Source organism: Lepidochelys kempii, chromosome 4, assembly GCF_965140265.1.
Source record: "Lepidochelys kempii isolate rLepKem1 chromosome 4, rLepKem1.hap2, whole genome shotgun sequence".
Taxonomy (NCBI): domain Eukaryota; kingdom Metazoa; phylum Chordata; order Testudines; family Cheloniidae; genus Lepidochelys; species Lepidochelys kempii.
Window position 1 is genome coordinate 94,511,354 of NC_133259.1, and position 18,673 is coordinate 94,530,026.

The 18,673-nt window shown below is 39.9% G+C and overlaps 1 protein-coding gene across 7 annotated transcripts in view; it reads left to right on the plus strand.

The window, feature by feature from the left end:
• Positions 1–18,673, plus strand: part of ATP8A1 (ATPase phospholipid transporting 8A1) — a 241,893-nt gene that overhangs the window by 79,908 nt on the left and 143,312 nt on the right. For 5 of the 7 annotated variants that reach the window (XM_073342153.1, XM_073342148.1, XM_073342147.1 and 2 more), the window contains 4 exons: positions 3,176–3,303; positions 5,585–5,662; positions 7,242–7,330; positions 13,128–13,172. In XM_073342153.1, coding sequence (XP_073198254.1) covers positions 3,176–3,303; positions 5,585–5,662; positions 7,242–7,330; positions 13,128–13,172 — 340 coding nt within the window. The remainder of the gene's footprint in view (positions 1–3,175; positions 3,304–5,584; positions 5,663–7,241; positions 7,331–13,127; positions 13,173–18,673) is intronic. The other 2 variants (XM_073342149.1, XM_073342150.1) reach the window with 1 other exon arrangement.

Genomic DNA, 18,673 nt, shown 5'->3' on the forward strand with positions numbered 1-18,673 from the left:
TCTCTGCCCCCTCTCCCCCATGCTGACCTCTTTCTGACTCTTAACATATACTTTTCTTCCCCCAGTAAGTAAAGTTGTGGCTTTATGCTACATCATACCCTTCCATATGAGGGGCTGATTGTATCTCAGCTTTCAGTTTGTCTCAGTCACATAAGGATGGTCTTTTAACAGGCTGCTGTTGAAGGAGAGAAGAAAGAAATAGGTCTATAGGAAGCCCTATGACACATTTTAGTGGACAGCTGGCCTAGCAACATGCATGACGTACTGACAGCCTTTGAGCCTTCAATTCCATGAGCAATGAGTCAGCATAGCTGATGTAAACAAGGGAACTAGATCTAAAGGAAGCCTTTGTGATGCAGCAGATGCTCAATCATATGTGCTCCAGACTCTCCTTTAGTAGGCATCTAGCATGACTGACCCCAGCAAGGAAACCAGGGCAGCAAGACTTCAATTCATCGTAGCGAGTTGACACCCTCTTCTTCCTCCTCTTCCTTTGAAGCACCTGACTTTGAATCCAAAGTCCTTGGATCTGAAGTCAAAGTATAGCACTTAAGATTTGTCTTTGCCAATAAAGAAATTACTGGATCGTAAATTGAAGCCAAGCTTTTAAGTTTTGACATAAGTCACCAAGAAGCCATTCATTCATGTTTAGGATGAGTTTGGGTTTTACAGTTACCTTGATTTCCTTCTCCATTGTATTGAAGAAGAAGAGAACAAACTGCTCAGAATGTTTTTAAGCTGAGATGTACATAAGCAGTTCTCCAAATCCAGGAACTCGTGCCTCTATATTACAGAAAGTGATCTGGGTTCAGGCAGCCCTTGTTCTGATCAATAAAAATGTTGGTTTTAAGCAAGTTATGTTTTAAGCAAGCAAGCATTGAGCCAATGTTCAAAGGCCTGTGACCAATATAGTCTCATGCATTCCCCAGTATGGATGTTTGTGACAGAGCTGGTTAAAACAGCCCTTCCATTGGCTCCAAAGACAAGTTACGAGATGAGTATATCTAGAGGATCCATGAATCATGATTTTGGAACTCAAATCTGTGAATCTTATTCACTCATAAAACATCCTGGAAAGATGAATAGGATCTTCTTCCTTTTTGGTTGCTGTTACTTTCTGGCTCTGAGTTTCCTGATTCAGGACTACTACTTTGGCTGTCTGGAGCTATAGTATGCTTGAATGGTCAGCTTTGTATAGGCTGGAACATGCAGCTCCAAAGTGCCACATGACCCTGATTATGTAAAAAGTGATTTTCGCAAAGAATGCATATTAGAACTGAAATTAGAATCCAGATTCCATCTCTAAAACACCCCAGAATATCTAGCTTATTAATGGAATATTCTCTTGAGAGCTTTCCAGGAATTGAGAAGGAGGAAGAACAGAGAAACAAGAACAGATTATGGTATCTATGCCATCACCTCATACTTCTTTGTGTTCTTCTGCTTGCTGCTTCTTCCTCTACTTCTGTGGATTCTGTGAATTTTCAGGACATGGCAACTGTACTGCAACAGAACTGGTTAAGAAGAGTTGCTCTTTGTTTCTGAAGAGGTTTGAGCTGTTTTACATACATCTTGCCTCTGGCACAGTACTTGTATCAGCTGCTTCTGAGAAAGATGGAGATCTTAAAGTGTTATAAGGCTACACTGCACTATGAATTATGGGAGTGATTCCCCTGCTCATGTACACATACTCAAGGTAGCTCAATAAGAGTGCAAGTTTAAATAGTAGCATAGCCGCAGTAGCGTGGGCAGTGGCAGCAGGGGCATGACTGAGCTGTGCCGAGTATGTACCAACCATTTTCAGGTTGGTTTGTGCTCTGCGCAGCGCAGCCATGTCTCTGTTGCCGCTGCCTGTGCTACTGCAGCTTCACTGCATCATCATCCTGTTAAAGACAGATTCATATTTTTTTTGGATTCAAAGAGACTGACCACTGCTGTGGAGCTCTGACATAGTGGTCAGCATGATTATAAATGGGTGAGTAAAAAGTGGTGTCCGGTATCGTAAAAACTCTTTTGGAAAATTTATTTCAAAAGTTCATTTTTAGTATTTGTCTAAATATAGCTAATCATTGGAACTGTTTAAAAGGGAAAAGTAGTGTAAAACTGTTAGTTAAGGCTGGTCTTCACTGCGGGGGGATCGATGTAGCGGGTCTAATGAAGATCCACTAAATTGACAGCAGAGTGCTCTCTGGTGGATCCTAGTACTCCAGCTCTCTGAGAAGAGTAAGGAAAGTAGACTGGAGAGCATCTCCTGTCAACGCAGCGCGCTGACGACACCGGGCTAAGTTGACCTAAGCTATGTCAACTCCAGTTACATTATTCACGTAGCTGGAGTAGCATAACTTAGGTCAACTGACCCCGTAGTGAAGACAAGCCCTTAGTTACATTTCACACTCTTGTTCTAGACTTTGTGTGCATTTATGGAAATAAGCAAATTATATTGTGGAAGAGGTTGGGCATGTTGATTTTTAATAATGTAAATAGATAATGAACTGCTGGTGGATGCAAGTCAAAGTTTGGACTTTGTATCCAGAAGTGTGTTTATGGAAGCCTATCCCAAACCTGTTTGATTTAGGAATCAACTCTGAAATGTCATGTAAACATGCTTCTTTGTGAGATTTTTGGTAAAATCATGCTTCTGTGCCTTCTGTAAAAACCATGAAGATATCTTATTTTATAGTATCTTGCTACTTTACCTTTAACTACTGGAGGAGTGAGAATGTGTAGAGGAGGAATTAGGATGTGTTCTTTCCTCTCCCACAATTCTCACTTTTTAAAAAAAATTCTCAAATTTAGAAAGTTCATATTTAGAGTAAAGGTTCAGTTGGTTCTTACTTTATTCAAACTGGTTTGATCTTCCCTACAAAGCACATGCAAAAATGTAAGGTTATATCTAAAGAGCAAAAAATCAGGTAATCTGCTTTTTAAAAGTTGGAGAAAAATTATGTAAATTAAAACTGCATTTGATCACAACTAAACCCATATCTTCCAAGTAATTTACAGCCTTACAATATGGGTTAGGAAGGGGTATTACCATAGTAACATCTCAAAATACCTAAAGAACTTCTATCTGTATATTACAAAAGCCAACAAATGTGGCTGTGAAAATGTTATCTGTTGGTTGCCTAACCAAAACAGTGTTTAATTTTACAGGTGCTTTCTTTTATTTTAACAGATGGTGGAGCTAACAATTTTGGACTGAATTTCTTGACCTTTATCATTCTCTTCAATAATCTCATTCCAATCAGCTTGTTGGTTACATTAGAAGTCGTTAAATTTATCCAGGCATATTTCATAAATTGGGTAAATATGACATTTATTGTGGCTTACACTGATTTCTAAAACCAAATACTATCACTTGTTTGTGAATCATGATAGGCAGTTCATTTCTATAATAAAAATCTTTTTCTCTTAATTTTTCTTGTTGCATGTAAGTCCACATTTTAAAGCATGCAGTACTAATCACAGTATCATGGAAACCTGAAATACTTGATCATTTAGTACTTCCTTCCAAACTCAGGATTTTTTCCTGCATCACATTGTCCAGTGTTTTGTTCTTTCCAATTTTTAAATGTTCCAGGCAATAGGGCTTTGATTAGACCCCCCTTGAAAAACAATTCCATGGTCTAATAGATCTTTTTCATGAAGTTTTTCTAATATTCAGCCTAAATTTTCTCTCTCAATTTCAGTCACTTTCTTCTGATTATACATTCTGGTACCACCATAAATAAATTCTCTTCCTTCTGGTGCTTACCTCAAAATATGCATAGACCATTATGCCCCCTTTTAATAATCTCTCAGACAAGTTATAGGCTTTTGCTCTTTTGCTCTTATTTGTTTAAGTTCAGCCCTTGATTTTGTTTCTCTTCACTGACCTCCCTTTGGTTTGAGTCTTTTTGAAAATAAGGTGCCAGGAACTGAAAGAAAAATTCTAGCTGTGGGCACGCAAATTGCATGATCCTTTTCTTTAGTCAAATATGTAAAAATAAATATGTGTGAGAGAGAGATGTGATGTGTAAAATAAGTAAGTGTGTGTGTGTGTGTATGTATTTAATGTGTGTGCGCGGTTGAATATTTGAGATTTGTATGTAGATCAAAAAACAACAAACTTTTCTGTAATTTATCAACTACTATATTTCTGTTGGTTCATTTTATGTTAGTGCCAAAATGTTACAAGCATTGTGCAACAAAAAAGGAGGACAAAATGCAGTGGCTGCCTTGAATATCTTAAACTCTGAAAGACAAAAACTGACAGAGATTGGGGAAAGGGAATTAAAACATTTAAGCAAAATGGTTAAGGTGATGACCAGCACACACACAAGAAATCCAAACAGGTTACAATTTGGAAATTCCTAGTTAGGGCAGACTTAAGGTTGAGTCCACTGTGGTGACACCATGAGAGGGGGAAAAAAAGAGAGAGAGAGAATATGTGTCTTTAAAAATCAGTTGAGTCCAATATAAGACTACAAACATTAAAATGCCTTAAACATAACCATAAGGCTTTTGCACATAATCAGTACAGGACAATTAAGATGATTTAGGAGTCTTAACAGGGCATTTCCATATTTTAATGTGTTTTCAATATTTTTAAGTTTAAACTTAACTCTGATATTTTTTAGTTAATAATGTTTTGGGTTTTGTTTTTGTTTTAATAATTATAACATCCCTGTCATATATTTCACTCTAAGTTACTGATATGTACTCTCAATCTAAACTCCATTTCAATATTTTTTTTTCAGGGAATATTTTAGCTTTAGTACAATGTGTAAATGCCTTGCTGTGTTTATACATTCTAGATCTAAGAAATATAGTGGAAAAGTCGATACTCTAATATGGTTTTCTTTTTTTATTTTCAATGGTACCTGTTTTAGATATATTGATACAGTTACTGTCACATATACTGATCACTAAAATCATCTGAATAAAAACTGTCTCTAAAGTGTAGCATAAGTCATTAAATTAGTTTAAAAGCTGAAAACATATTTCTATTTCAGGAGACTCTTTGTGCTGACCTGATTGTCTCTGCAGGTTTTTCAGTTGAAATAGATGACATAAAAATAGTCGGGTTCAATACATTGGTCAGAGACTATATTTATAAGCTTGGAAGGATTAGATATTTATTATTAAATGTCAGTAAACTTCAATTTCACTGTATACATACTAGGTGACAAAAATATTTCCATCTATTATAATAATAATAATTAATTTATAGATAAGCAAAGTAAGAAAAATGCTGCATGAGAACTTATTAGGGTTTTATTTAGGGATTTGTATGTTTTGACATATGATGTTGACAATTTGCGAGTTAATGTTTATAAAGCTTTAACCTTTTGCGTCTTAACATCTTCTGTCATTAAATAAATATTGTCTATCTTCCCCATTGTTTAACACTCCCCAGAATTTTCCCCAATTGAGAATTTAAATCGATAAAAGTAGGGAAAATGCTTAAAAATAAACATTGATATCCATTAAAAAATTGAATTCTGTCACACCTATACATAAGTAACAACTGTAAAGAAGCTAAGTAATTTATCTTTTTAAAAGTATGGAAAACTAGCTTTTAACCACTTATATCTTTATTTAGGATATAGACATGCACTATGAACCTACAGACACTTCTTCCATGGCTCGTACATCCAATCTCAACGAAGAACTTGGCCAGGTAGACCAAATTGCTTCCTGTAACTTAATAGTGTGTGAAATGATTCACTCTACAACTTGTGAGCAATTGTTTTTACTTGAATTGAGAGTGGTCTTATTCTTTCATAAATGTTATCAGTCTTGATTTTTAATAGGTATGTTCTGAATAGTAATTATTTAAGCATATATTAAATTATTAGGCATACAGTTTTTCGTATACATTTATATGTTCTTATTTAGACAAAGGAATTTTAGCTCCTGTTTTAAATATGCACATGTGTGTATCAAACACACACACGCACACGCGCATGCACACACACACAACTACATTACAAGAACATTATTAAGTTTGCTAATTCAAGTGCTCAAAAGTTAAAAAATGCCACGGTTTGTGCCAGTGCACCTTTAATTTAGTCCCCTGATACAATATGCATTATGCAGATGCATCCTACTGATACACCCTCATGGGAACCTTTGGATCCACCACACAGCCCTCTACTACTGAGCTAACAGAGCTACTGATAGGTTTAATAGATTGTAATCCATCCTCTGTGTGAACCAGAGATGTATGGCCCATTTTTCCAGTCAGTTTCACAGATATTGCTGACAGCAGAGTGGTGATGAGGCAGGAATCGTGGGTTCCATTCTAGGCTCTGGAGGGAAGTATTTCTAGAGGGCACAGACTTTTCTGACCATTTCCCCATCCCATGTGTCCCCTCTGTCACCCCAGCCCCCTTTTCTCTACACCACTGCTTCTCAGCCTCCCCACCCCACCTCCTCATCCAATCTCATTTACTGGCTCTCAGTCTTTCCCTTCCTCTATTTCTCTCCCTGCCTCCCAGTCTTCCCCACCCCTGGCTTCCAGCCCTAGTCTCTCCCCCTCAGCTTCATGTCCCAGTCTCTCTATCCAGCTAATGCAAGTCTCTCACCCCTGCAACTCCCGGTCCAAGTTTTCCTTTTCCACCTCCCCCAGCCTCTCATCCAAGTTTCTGCCCCTTCCCTAGCTCCTTATTCCAGTCCATTCCCACCTGTCTCTCTCTCCCCCAACAGATCTGTCTCTTGTCCCCTCTTCATTTGAATCAGGCAGCCTCCTCCTCCACATTGCAGGGACCCAGCAGGTGGTCACTGAGACACAGGAGAGATTGGTCTGGCTTTTCTCACATATTTTTAATTCATGCTTTGGGATTAGAACGACTCTTTCCTCATAAGCATATTAGTACAATAAGTTTAAAATTTATTTGGAAGCACTGGTCCCTGTCAGACACAGGATATTATACTAGCTGCGCCATTGATCTCACGTAGTAGTGGAATTTCTGCAATCTATGGAGCATAGAACTGTGAAGTATACCTCCATGTGTTGAATCAAGCCCAATCTGTACATCCATCTTAATGTCTTATCTTTTGCAGATATGAAATTTTAGGTATCAAGAATGTATTCATAAGAGTTTATGTTCTAAGCTAAATATTTTTATAATCAATAAACTGAGTGAAGTAGTTCATTGCAGAAGTGGCTAAAAGTGTTTAGTATGTTAACAGCTATGAATGACTAAATATAGAAATATGTATTGAGTGTAATGTAATGAGTTTTAAAATTCATTTAGGTCAAATACATATTTTCTGACAAAACTGGTACCCTGACTTGCAATGTCATGCAATTTAAGAAGTGCACCATTGCAGGAGTTGCTTATGGGTAAGTGTTTGGGTTTTTTTTATATCAACTTAAAGTTGCTTATTTTTCTTTAATTTCTTCCTGGCACTTGATGTAGTTAAGAAGACCTTTTTCTTGTGGCTATGAAAAGAGTTGTTGGTTATGAGGCTGACATTCTTTATCCATTCACTACATAAAAGAGAGTACCTTTTCTCACAAACCGAAGTTAAGATAAAATTTTAAAAGACTGAAGGTTAATTGTTACAGTTACATATTTCAGCACATTAGCTGTTTCTATATGTTAGTCTTATTAATACCTTCATTGGTGAGTTTTTACTTACAGCTACAGAAAATGACAATGTTTTGGCACACATTTTATATTTCACACAGACATGTGCTCCTGTGCGTGCACACTTGTGTAAATGAACAGTTCAGTATGATTACACTGAATGAACAAGAATTTGAACAGCTTTTTGGTGTTAGGTTTTGATTTTACATGAGTCCAAAGATATGTGTGTGTTTGTTTTAACATAGGTTTGTTATGTGGGTTAAACAAATTCAATGTTTCATTATTTTAAAATTTATTTTTACAGCTTATTGTAATTAATACCTTCAACAGTAAATGTTTGCCTACTGAAATGATCTTTTCCTTTTATGCTTGAACAATGTGCCTTTTTTGGTAGAATTGCTTTTGCACCCTGATCTGGTGGGAATGACATAGGTGCTGGAACTAGGGGTACTGGATTGCAGCAGCACCCCCGGTTTCAAGTGGTTTCCATCTTACACAGGGTTTACAGTTTTGTTCAATGGCTTTTAGCACCCCCACCATAAAAATTGTTCCAGCACCTATGGGGAATGACCTCTTGTTGGTTGGTTGCTTGGTTTTGGTTTTTGGTGGTAACTGGGGGATGGGAACTCAGACTTTGCAAAGAGACAGAATAACAAAATAGCAGCTCAGTTTTTGGATGACCAACTTAGTCAGCTAATGTCAAGTACCTAGGTATTCAGGAAGAGTAGAGAAAAATGTTTCAAGTGAATATTGCCTTGATGTATACAGTGTTTGTTATTCGACTTCATATTTTCTGGGCCTGATCTTGTACCCGCACTCCAGCAGTAGTGTAGAGGGACCAAAAAGTTGCCTTGACAGAGCATCGAAAGATTTCCCTGGCATATGGAGTGGAAGGGGAACAGGCCTGAAGCATGCTGCACTCAGGCACACCTACTGACTTAACAGCCCTAGGAGACCATTACAAGTATAAGTAACCCTGACACCAAATCAACTCCCAGCAGCCACAAGAGTTGGGGAAGACACAAAAGATCTGGGCCTCCAACTTCTTAAGCTTAAAAAGAATAAAACAGTGGAGGGGCCCTATGACTTTAAGGAATTTAAGAGCATCAGTACCTTGTTGAAATCTGTGTTCAGCCTGAGCCATACTGTGACTTAGTCTGTTCTAGCTGAAGCAGTAACACATAAATGAGTCTGTGTCTGTATTTTCATAAGTGGGGTAGAAAGAGAAACATTTAAGCTTAAACCATAACTTTTTTTCTTGAGTCTAATAAAATCTAATGTCTTCTCCTTGACTTCTCCATTCTCCAACTGATTTTTTATTTTTGTCTGTAAAGAGTAGTTATGGTGGGAGCTGAGGCAAATTGCAGGACTTCTTCAGTCACAAAACCGCTTCTACTTATGAAGTCTGTTTCAGGCAAAGTAACAAAAGTCTTATGATCGTTATGAATTAGGCTGAATGAATGAAATTTGAGATAAGAAATAAAGGGAAATGGATGGCTCAGGAAATTGGTAATCAGATAAAATATCCTTTAAAGTCTGTTTGTCTCTCAGTGACTTTCACATCAAATCTGCTCAGCTTCCAAGTTAAAAGGATGTGTTTTCTATCCACCAGATATTCAGAGTGGATCAGGAATCCACAAGTTATAACTAGGCTCTCTACCTTTGATCTTTTATACCAGTCCAGACTCTTGGGTTATAGTTTTTTTTTCAACCAGCAGGTGGAGATAGTACACTAAAACATGTGATGTAACACTCATTTATGTAGGCTTCTAGTAATCTCTGAGGCTTCAATTAGAGTCAGCATTTAAAACCAGAAGAGACCACCAGATTAACTGGACTGACCTCCTGTATATCACGGGCCACCAACAGCACACAGAACGTACACACTGAACTCAGCAACTGAAATTAGACCAAAGTATTACCTACAAGAGACTGGATTATTATGGGCCACAGGCAGAGAATAGAGGGGACCAAGGTGCACCAGTGCCTGAGATGGCAGGGAAATGATAATGTGAAATACACCCAAACAATCCTGGGAAATGACCCACACCCACATGCTGCAGAGGAAGATTTAAAAAAAAAAAAAGAAAACAACCCAAATCCCTGCCAGTCTCACCTGGGGGAAAATTCCTTCCTGACCCCACGTATGGTGATCCCAGCCAGCTAATCTTCTGAGAGAGAATTCTCCGTACCACTTCACAGCCCAGTTGTTTTCTGTCACCAGCAGGTGGAGAACACAAGCAGCCTGCTGCTAGAGGAGGGAAGAGAAAAGTAGACCTTGGAGGCCATAAGGCAGCCCTGTGGAACACTGTGGTGTGCAGCTGCATAGGCAGCACATATGAGGCACTCCCAGTCTGCTAATCATGAATACCACATGCATAAGACTTTCTGTTGGCAGGCATCCAGTCTGGCTGACCCTAGTCCAAGACCAGGAGAGGGTAAAGCTCCAACTGTACCTCACATTGTCAGTCCTCTCTACCTAATCTGCAGGGGCAGCTAAGACTCAGAAGAGGTGAGCAGAGAAAGGTTTCCGGTTAGGAAGTCCTGACAGAATAGGAAGCCCTATAAAGATGTTCTGCATCTATGAACTCATCCAGATAGATGAGTGCCCCTGGAACTCTGGCAGCACCTATTCCCAGGATAAGGAAGGGGAATTGAGTACAAGTGTAGACTTGGACCTGTCTCTTCCTCTGACAGATTTATCATCTACTCTGAGTAGGGATAATGCTCCCAGTAAAGGACTGAGGGAGGGGAGGAAAAGGCCCCATCAAGCCGTTGCAAGCATCCTCAGTACAGTCTTCAACTGAAGCCCATTCAGGCTCCAGATTGCTTTTCTGAGATACATAAAAATATTATTTTTATCAAAAAAAATCTGTTTTGAATTTAAATTGATTTTAATGTAAATCAATATTTTAATTTGAATGCTGCTAATACTTTACATTTGCCTGTGTTGTAGTCTTAAATTGATACGTTGATGTTTTGTACTTTAATTAATTTCAAATTTTACGTACAGACTTTTTCTACTAAGAAGTTTCACTCTGAAAGTGCTCAACTTTGTTGAAAAGGACAAGGGCAGGAGCTCATTAGCATCCTTGGTGTAAGAACAAAACAAACTCAGACACAAAATTAATAAGCAAATAACCTATGCTACATCTGCAGCTGCTTCCACCTTCCATTATATTAAACTTCCACAAGTCAAGAAAGTTCAAATGCTTTTACCAGGCTATACTCCTCCATGAGAGTTTGCAGTTCAAAGTCAATGGGACTTCTGCTCTTAAGTCACTTCGATTCTTTAGAAAGTCTCACCCTGGAATGCCTAAATATGGTTTTAGGAACCTAACTTTAGGCTTCTTGTTTTTGAAAATTTTGTCCTGTGTGAATAAAAAAAGGGTTCACAATAACTTCATTAATATGATTAAAATAAATAACTTCCATTGTTAACACTGAAGTAATTTTATATTGAAGTAATAAAGATTTTGTATGACTAAGAAGTTTTTAGTAAAAATATAATCTTAACTTCTGATTCTGTATACATTTATGTATTTGCTTAGCGTTAAGCACATGAGAGAGCCCCATTTACTTCAGTGGGACTTTTTATGTGAGTAAAAAGTAAGTGCCTGATTAAGTGTTTACAGGATCATAATTTTAGATTTTCAATTTTTATTTTATTTATGTATTTTGGCCTATAAAAATTTTTGTAAATTCAAATATGATACCCAAGAATAGTGAAAAAACAACCAACTAAATAGCATTTACAATTTAGTTTATTATAAATTTTAATCTAAAGTTACAATAGCATAAAAACATTCATAATAGCTATTCATAGCTCAGCCTGGTTTAAATCAATCTTTTTTAAAAAAATAATAATCATCGTCAGTGATTTCAATTACCTTGATACAGATTGATCCCTGTTGCTTCCCAATGTTCATGCATCCCCCTTTCATGAGACCTGAACATCTTTAACAGAGCTTCTCCTTTGGGAAGATTCATTCTCCGTCAGGGAGCAGAAAGCCAAATAATACAGGTTTCACAGTAACAGCCGTGTTAGTCTGCATTTGCAAAAAGAAAAGGAGTACTTGTGGCACCTTAGAGACTAACCAATTTATTTGAGCATGAGCTTTCGTGAGCTACAGCTCACTTCATCAGATGCATGCCGTGGAAACTGCAGCAGACTTTATATACACAGAGAATATGAAAAAATACCTCCTCCCACCCCACTGTCCTGCTGGTAATAGCTTATCTAAAGTGATTATCAGGTGGGCCATTTCCAGCACAAATCCAGGTTTTCTCACCCTCCACCCCCCCACACAAATTCACTCTCCTGCTGGTGATAGCCCATCCACAGTGACAACTCTTTACACAATGTGCATGATAATAAAGTTGGGCCATTTCCTGCACAAATCCAGGTTCTCTCACCCCCTCACCCCCCTCCCAAAAACCACACACACAAACTCACTCTCCTGCTGGTAATAGCTCATCCAAAGTGACCATTCTCCCTACAATGTGCATAATTAAGGTGGGCCATTTCCAGCACAAATCCAGGTTTTCTCTTAATTTCTCAGAGAAATTAAATTGCTCCATCTCTGCAGCTCCTTTAAAGTAATTACTAATGATGTGGTAAATAGATTTTCACCTGTGTTATAAATGGGTGAATTCCTTCATGCTGTGTAGCCAGTTGTGATGTTCAGCATTTTCAGAACACTCTGCAGTGCAAATATGTCTTTAATTACAAATATTTTCAAAATGTGTGCTTTTATGTACATTCAGAACTGATTAGTATAAACCAGTTTGGAAGCTTAGGAGCAGATCCTCTGGTATAAATGATCACAGCTCCATTGGCTTCAGTGAAGCTAAAACAATTTACACCAGCTGAAAATTTGCCCCTTGGTTTCTGTTTTGACTTAGTTACATTTTGTATTTATATAAGTGTCTTGGCATCTGTTGAACTAATACTGTACATTTAACACATCTTGTCCTGTAGGAGACCTCCGTGGTTCTCTGATTTTAGATTTTCTGGGTTTTTTTAACCACAGTAATGGGCTGATCTGGGACGACGGGGCTGGGAATAGGCGATGGGATGGATCACTTGATGATTATCTGTTCTGTTCATTCCCTCTGGGGCACCTGCCGCTGGCCACTGTCTGAAGACAGGATCCTGGGCTAGTTGGACCTTTGGTCTGACCCTGTATGGCCATTCTTATGTTCTTATCTGAAGCCCGTTAAAATCAATGGGAGTCTTCCATTGACTTAAATGGGCTTTGGATCAGGCAGTTTGTTGGGTGCCAGTGCATGAGGATAAATCAAGCATGAATTAATTTAGCCTGATTGCGTATTACAGAGCCCCAACATTCATTTAATATTTTATTGCAAAATTTTCTGTTTCCTGATATTTTGGCACTAACAACAATTCTTTTGAGGTATTCTAAAAAGTTTTCCCTTTTAGTAACTCATTTCCTTCATTAATTTTTCTTTTATATGTGATCTGATTTTGTAGCCTTTCTGTGATTATATTTTCCTTCTATTTCTATCCTTCCTTTACTTTTTGTGCAGCCATTGTCCTGAGCCTGAGGATTATAGTTATTCTTCAGATGATTGGTAAGCATTAAAGATAATTTAGTATCTGTTTTGTTTAAAATTCATGATTTAATATTGGTTTCAGAGTAGCAGCCGTGTTAATCTGTATTCGCAAAAAGAAAAGGAGTATTTGTGGCACCTTAGAAATAAATTGGTTAGTCTCTAAGGTGCCACAAGTACTCCTTTTCTGATTTAGTATTGTATATGCTGTGATATTTTAAAAACGCAAACCTTAAAAATAATTTGAACTGGTATTCAAGCTCATACATGCAGACTTAATTTTAGATACATTTTTCCTGAGTCAATATTTACGATTACTAAATTATTCCTAATCCTGAAAGCAAAAGGGCGCCTAAAACCCATTCTGGACCTGTGGCACCTCAACAAATATCTCAAGAAGTTGAAGTTTCCCATGGTCCCCTGGCCTCCATAGTTTCCTCTCTGGATCCCCGAGACTTGTACGCTGCCCTTTACTTGATGGAGGCATACTTTCATATCTCCATCTTCCACGGTTTCTCTGTTTGATGGTGGGCCGGTGTCATTTCCAATTTATGGCGCTGCCCTTGGGACTTTCGTCAGCCCCGAGAGTGTTCACAAAATACATGGCGCTGGTCGACGCTTACCTGAGGCATCGAGAGTTCCAGGTCTATCGGTATCTTGACAATTGGAGCATATTAGCAGATTGTCCCAGCAGGACTATCTCTTCTCGCCGTGAGTGGTTGCTCCATCTGGAGGTGGTCAGTGTGATCTTCCAAAGGTGGGGAAATCCACAGGTGGACTTGTTTGTGTCCTGTAGAACAAGAAATGCCACATGTTCTGCTCATTTTTGGGGATAGACGGGATCCCTGTCTGATGCCTTTTTGCTCCCATAGTCGGGGGCTCTGATTTATGACTTCCCACCAGTGCCCTTAATCCACAGAGTCCCTGTGAAGATCAAACAACAAAAAGCCAAGGTAATCCTGATAGCCCCGGCTTGGCCTCGCCAGTGCTCGTTCAGCATGTTGCTGGACCTTTCGGTGGCCACTCCGCTGCAGCTGGCTCTCTGGCTGGCTCTGCTGTCCCAGAACCACAGCAGTCTTCTGCAACCAAACTTGGTGGTGTTGCACCTGACTGCCTGGCTGCTACATGGTTGAATGTGGATGAACAGGAGTGCTTGGCTCGTCTCCAGCAGTTTTTGTTGGGTAGCAGAAAGAGCGATCTGCCTGGCCAAATAGAAAAGGTTCACATGCTGGGCGTCAGATTAGGGCATCCGACCAGAACAGGCTTCATTGCAGGCAATTTTGGACTATCCTCTGCATTTCAAGCTCCAGGGCCTGTCCTGTCATCGATTAAGATCCACTTGGTCGCTATTTCGGCCTTCCACCCTCTGTCCCAGGGCAGGTTGGTCTTCACTCACAATATGACTGTCTGGTTTTTGAAAGGGCTGTAGTGACTCTACTCCCACATCCAGGACCCCATCATTCTCTTGGATGTGAATCTCATGCTGTCACGACTCAGGGGTACGCCTCTTGAGCCTCTGGCTTCCTGCTCCCTTCTCCTCCTCTCCTGGAAGGTTTCTTACTTGATCACAATAGCATCTGCCTGCAGGGCCTTGGAAATTAGGGTGCCTACCTCAGAGCCGCCCTATATGGTGTTCTAGAGAGACAAGGTCCAGCTGCGGCCGCACCCGGCTTTCCTGCCCAAGGTAGTTTCACTGTTTCATATGAGCCAAGACATATATTTACCTGTCTTCTTTCCAAAACCTCATAAGTTGGAAGAGGAGTGCAAATTGCACTCTCTAAACGTCAGGAGAGTGCTAGCCTTTTACATCAAAAGGACTGAGGCATTCTGTAAGTTGACGCCGTTGTTTGTTGCAGTGATGGATGAAAGGTTGTCCAGCATCTGCCCAGAGAATTTCATCATGGATCACCACCTGCATCCATTGCTGCTATGATCTGGCGAAAGTGCCTCCACTGGCAATTGTAATTACTTGCTTGACTAGGGCGCAAGCCTTGGTGGTGGCCTTCCTGGCCCAAGTGCCGATTCAAGTTATCTGTACGGCCGCTACCTGGTCATCTGTCCACATGTTTACGTCTCATCACGCAGTTACCTAGCAGGCCCGTGACGATGCTGGCTTCAGTCTAGCAATGTTGCAAGCTGCATGACCATGAACTCTGAGCCCGCCTCCATGGATACTGCTTGTGAGTCACCTATAATGGAATTGACATGAGCAAGCACTTGAAGAAGAAGAAATGGTTACTTATCTTTTGTAACTGTTCTTCAAGATGTGTTGCTCATGTCCATTCCTTTACCCGCCCTCCTGCCCCTCTGTCAGAGTTGCAACTTTGGTGTTCAGGTGATCTGAGTCAGATGAAGTAAGGCTGCCTCCACTCCTCACACCCAGTGCATACATGAAAAAGAATGACAGTTGCAAGGAACAGAGAGGGACTTCAGTATTGCCAACCCCAAGCATTCAAAAATCATGATTCATATTTGTATTTACCAGAGGAATCAATGATGATTTTAAATTATTTTATTTATGCAAGGGTTTTCTAAAACAAGATAATTTAATCTATAACTGTCCAAAAAATCCTTGGCTCCCTAGACTCCAAGTTACCTAGTTGAAGGGAAATCCCTGGAAGAAAGGGAAAATATCTTTTGGGCGCAGTGGCTTCTAATGAGACCTTAAGGAGAGCTCCTGTTTTAATATAGTTAAATTGTAATCCATAAAATTCTACAGAAATATTATACTGCTTCATTATGTTGGGAAGGGAAACTCTTGAGTCAAAATAGTTGTTGAGTGCTCACTGTTGCATTGACCACCAGCACTTTAACCCTTACTGCCACAACACTGGCTGAAAGTTGGGGTGAGGGAAAGAGAGGGAAGGGCAAGTAAATTATGCCAGGCACAGGTGTGAATAATAAGGGATTGAGAGTGTGCAGGCCAAACATATTACCAGCACTGAGTGCCAGTTTCATGTTTGGGTCAGGGAGTATTTGTGGGAGTTCAGTGCTATCGTCAAGCAGATCATCAGTCACAAAACTCTGCAATTTAAATCCTTTTTTTCAAGGAAAGATATAAAGTATAGTATGTTGCCTCATTTACAAGGATAAATATGTAGTGCAATTGTGGTATAGTTTGGAAATGTTATATGCATGGTGAACTAAATTATAATACTTGCAACATGCGATGCTATGAAAACATGGAGTATTCAAAGTTGCTTGTGTTAACTTTTATAAATGCTATATGTATATCAATGTACTTACTAGTAATTGTGTTTTGGGCTAAAAAGTAAGATAAAGGATGTTTCCTTCAGAAACTAAAGGCAATGGGGTTAAATAATGCAATTCCCCAATACTGAAACAATACTGTTGTAACGAGTCTTTTGAAGTTTCAGCCTCCTGATTTGATCTGATTCAAAAGGCCTTGAAACTGTATAAAATATCAGTCCTGACCTGTGGAGAGGGTTACTCACACTGTATCCTAGCACTCACCAGCTAGCATGGGGCTGTGACTGAAAGATAGGCCTTGCTTAGGACCTGAAGTGCTTTAAACCTGTCAGAGTCTCTGTCAGTGGTGGGCAACCTGCGGCCCGCGGGCTGCACGTGACCCATCAGGGTAATACATTGGCGGGCCATGAGACAGTTTTGTTTACATGAACCGTCTGCAGGCATGGCCGCCCACAGCTCCCAGTGGCCGCGGTTCGCCGTTCCTGGCCAATGGGAGCTGCGGGAAGCAGCGCAGTCTGCAGGGACGTGCTGCCTGCCGCTTCCCGCAACTCCTATTGGCTGGGAACGATGAACCGTGGCCACTGGGAGCCGCAGGCAGACGTGCCTGCGGATGGTGAATGTAAACAAATTGTCTCACGGCCCGCCAGTAGATTACCCTGATGGGCTACAGGTTGCCCATCACTGCTCTGTGTGGAAGATGGGTGACCACCTAGTAAGCTTGGCATAAATGATTTCTCTGAATTGCTTTTGTTTTGAATAAACAGCTTTATGAAAGCTGGCTGGTCATTGAATAACCCTGTCATAGCCCCTAAGAGAACAGAAATGCAGGTGCAGAATTGATGTCAGATCTGCTGAGGTGGTCATAGTGAATTGCAAAAGACTGCAGCCCAAGACCCCAGTCTGGAGGGAGCAAATTGCAGGATTCTGCCCCAAGAAAGAGGCAAAAGACCTAAGTTGGGTGTCCTTGAGAAGGCTGTTGTCAGGTGGCATACGTATGTCTGTTTTCTCTCCATGTGCTGTACCAGCCCACAGATAGCTGGTTCAGTCAGCAAACCTTGGTATACTATCCAGAAGGACCACAGACTTGGTTCAGTGGCAAAGGCTCTTGGCCAAGTTTATTGCCGACAAAGCACAGTATTAGTACCCCATGGACTCTACAGAGACACTAATACATATATGCCCCTGAAAATGGACCAGCTCAGTCAGCATCAGGACTTTCTGCTGCCTCCTAGTCCAGACAAAGATGGTTCTTCTGTGACCTCTCTTTTATACACTGATGCAAACAAGTTATGTATTACCCTTCTGACATGGTTAGTTACCACCCTGCACCTTGTACCCGTTGGTTCGAACAAAACATCTCCATCCATTATCCTGTCATCCTGATCGTATCTTCATGAGGGGTCAGAGTGGCCATGTGCCATCTTCGGGGAGTGTGTTTATATCATAACATATATAATGGTGTTTTTGTACTACCCTCCTGGAACGTGTTTACATGAATACCCAGTCCCTAGTAGTACTTAGGGGTGCCTGTGTTTTAGCAACACCAGCCATGTTTTTGCAAAGTTCATGTTCTGGCCAGTGAACTTGCAAGTAGGTGTTTGCTTTGTCTGACTTTTGCTCATAGCCTGACTTTTGTTCAGGTCTCAGGCCTTATACCAGGCCCCAGACTTCAGCCTCTTTCTCTACTACAGAGGCTATGAAGGTTAGAGAGGACACATTCAAGAACTCTGGCATATTATAAGTGTATTGTAATGTTGGTATCATTTGGAAATTTGTGTATGATGAACTAAACTCTAATACAAATGCTGTATTTTTTAGCATCTTTTTCGTAGCGTATGCTGGACACTCACAAATGTTCCATTATTAAAAGTAAATATAGTATAATTTCACGTATAAAAATAAACAATGGGGCCTCATTGTGCCATCTACTCAGTGTGGGCAAACCCCTGCACCTATGCAGAGTCCCTGTGACTTCAGTGGGACTCCACCTGGGCATAAGGGGCTCCTGTGGAGAACAGATTGCAGGATTGGGACCTATAATTTTATTTGGGATTAATTTTTACTGTGTCCCTTTTACAACATCCAGTAAAGCCAGTGGCCAAAGTGGCCTCTGTGTTGTAATTTTATATATCAAGAGAGTTGTTTAGATTTCAGAGTTATCCAATACAGACTGGGTTCAGTTCAGTTACTCTGTGTATGTGTACATTTGTCAGTTAACATAGTGTCATGGTTAGAAATAAAGAAAAAAAATTAAGTTTGGCTTTAGTGTGTGGTCATTGGTGATTTTCAAATGAATGATTAAGAAAATACTA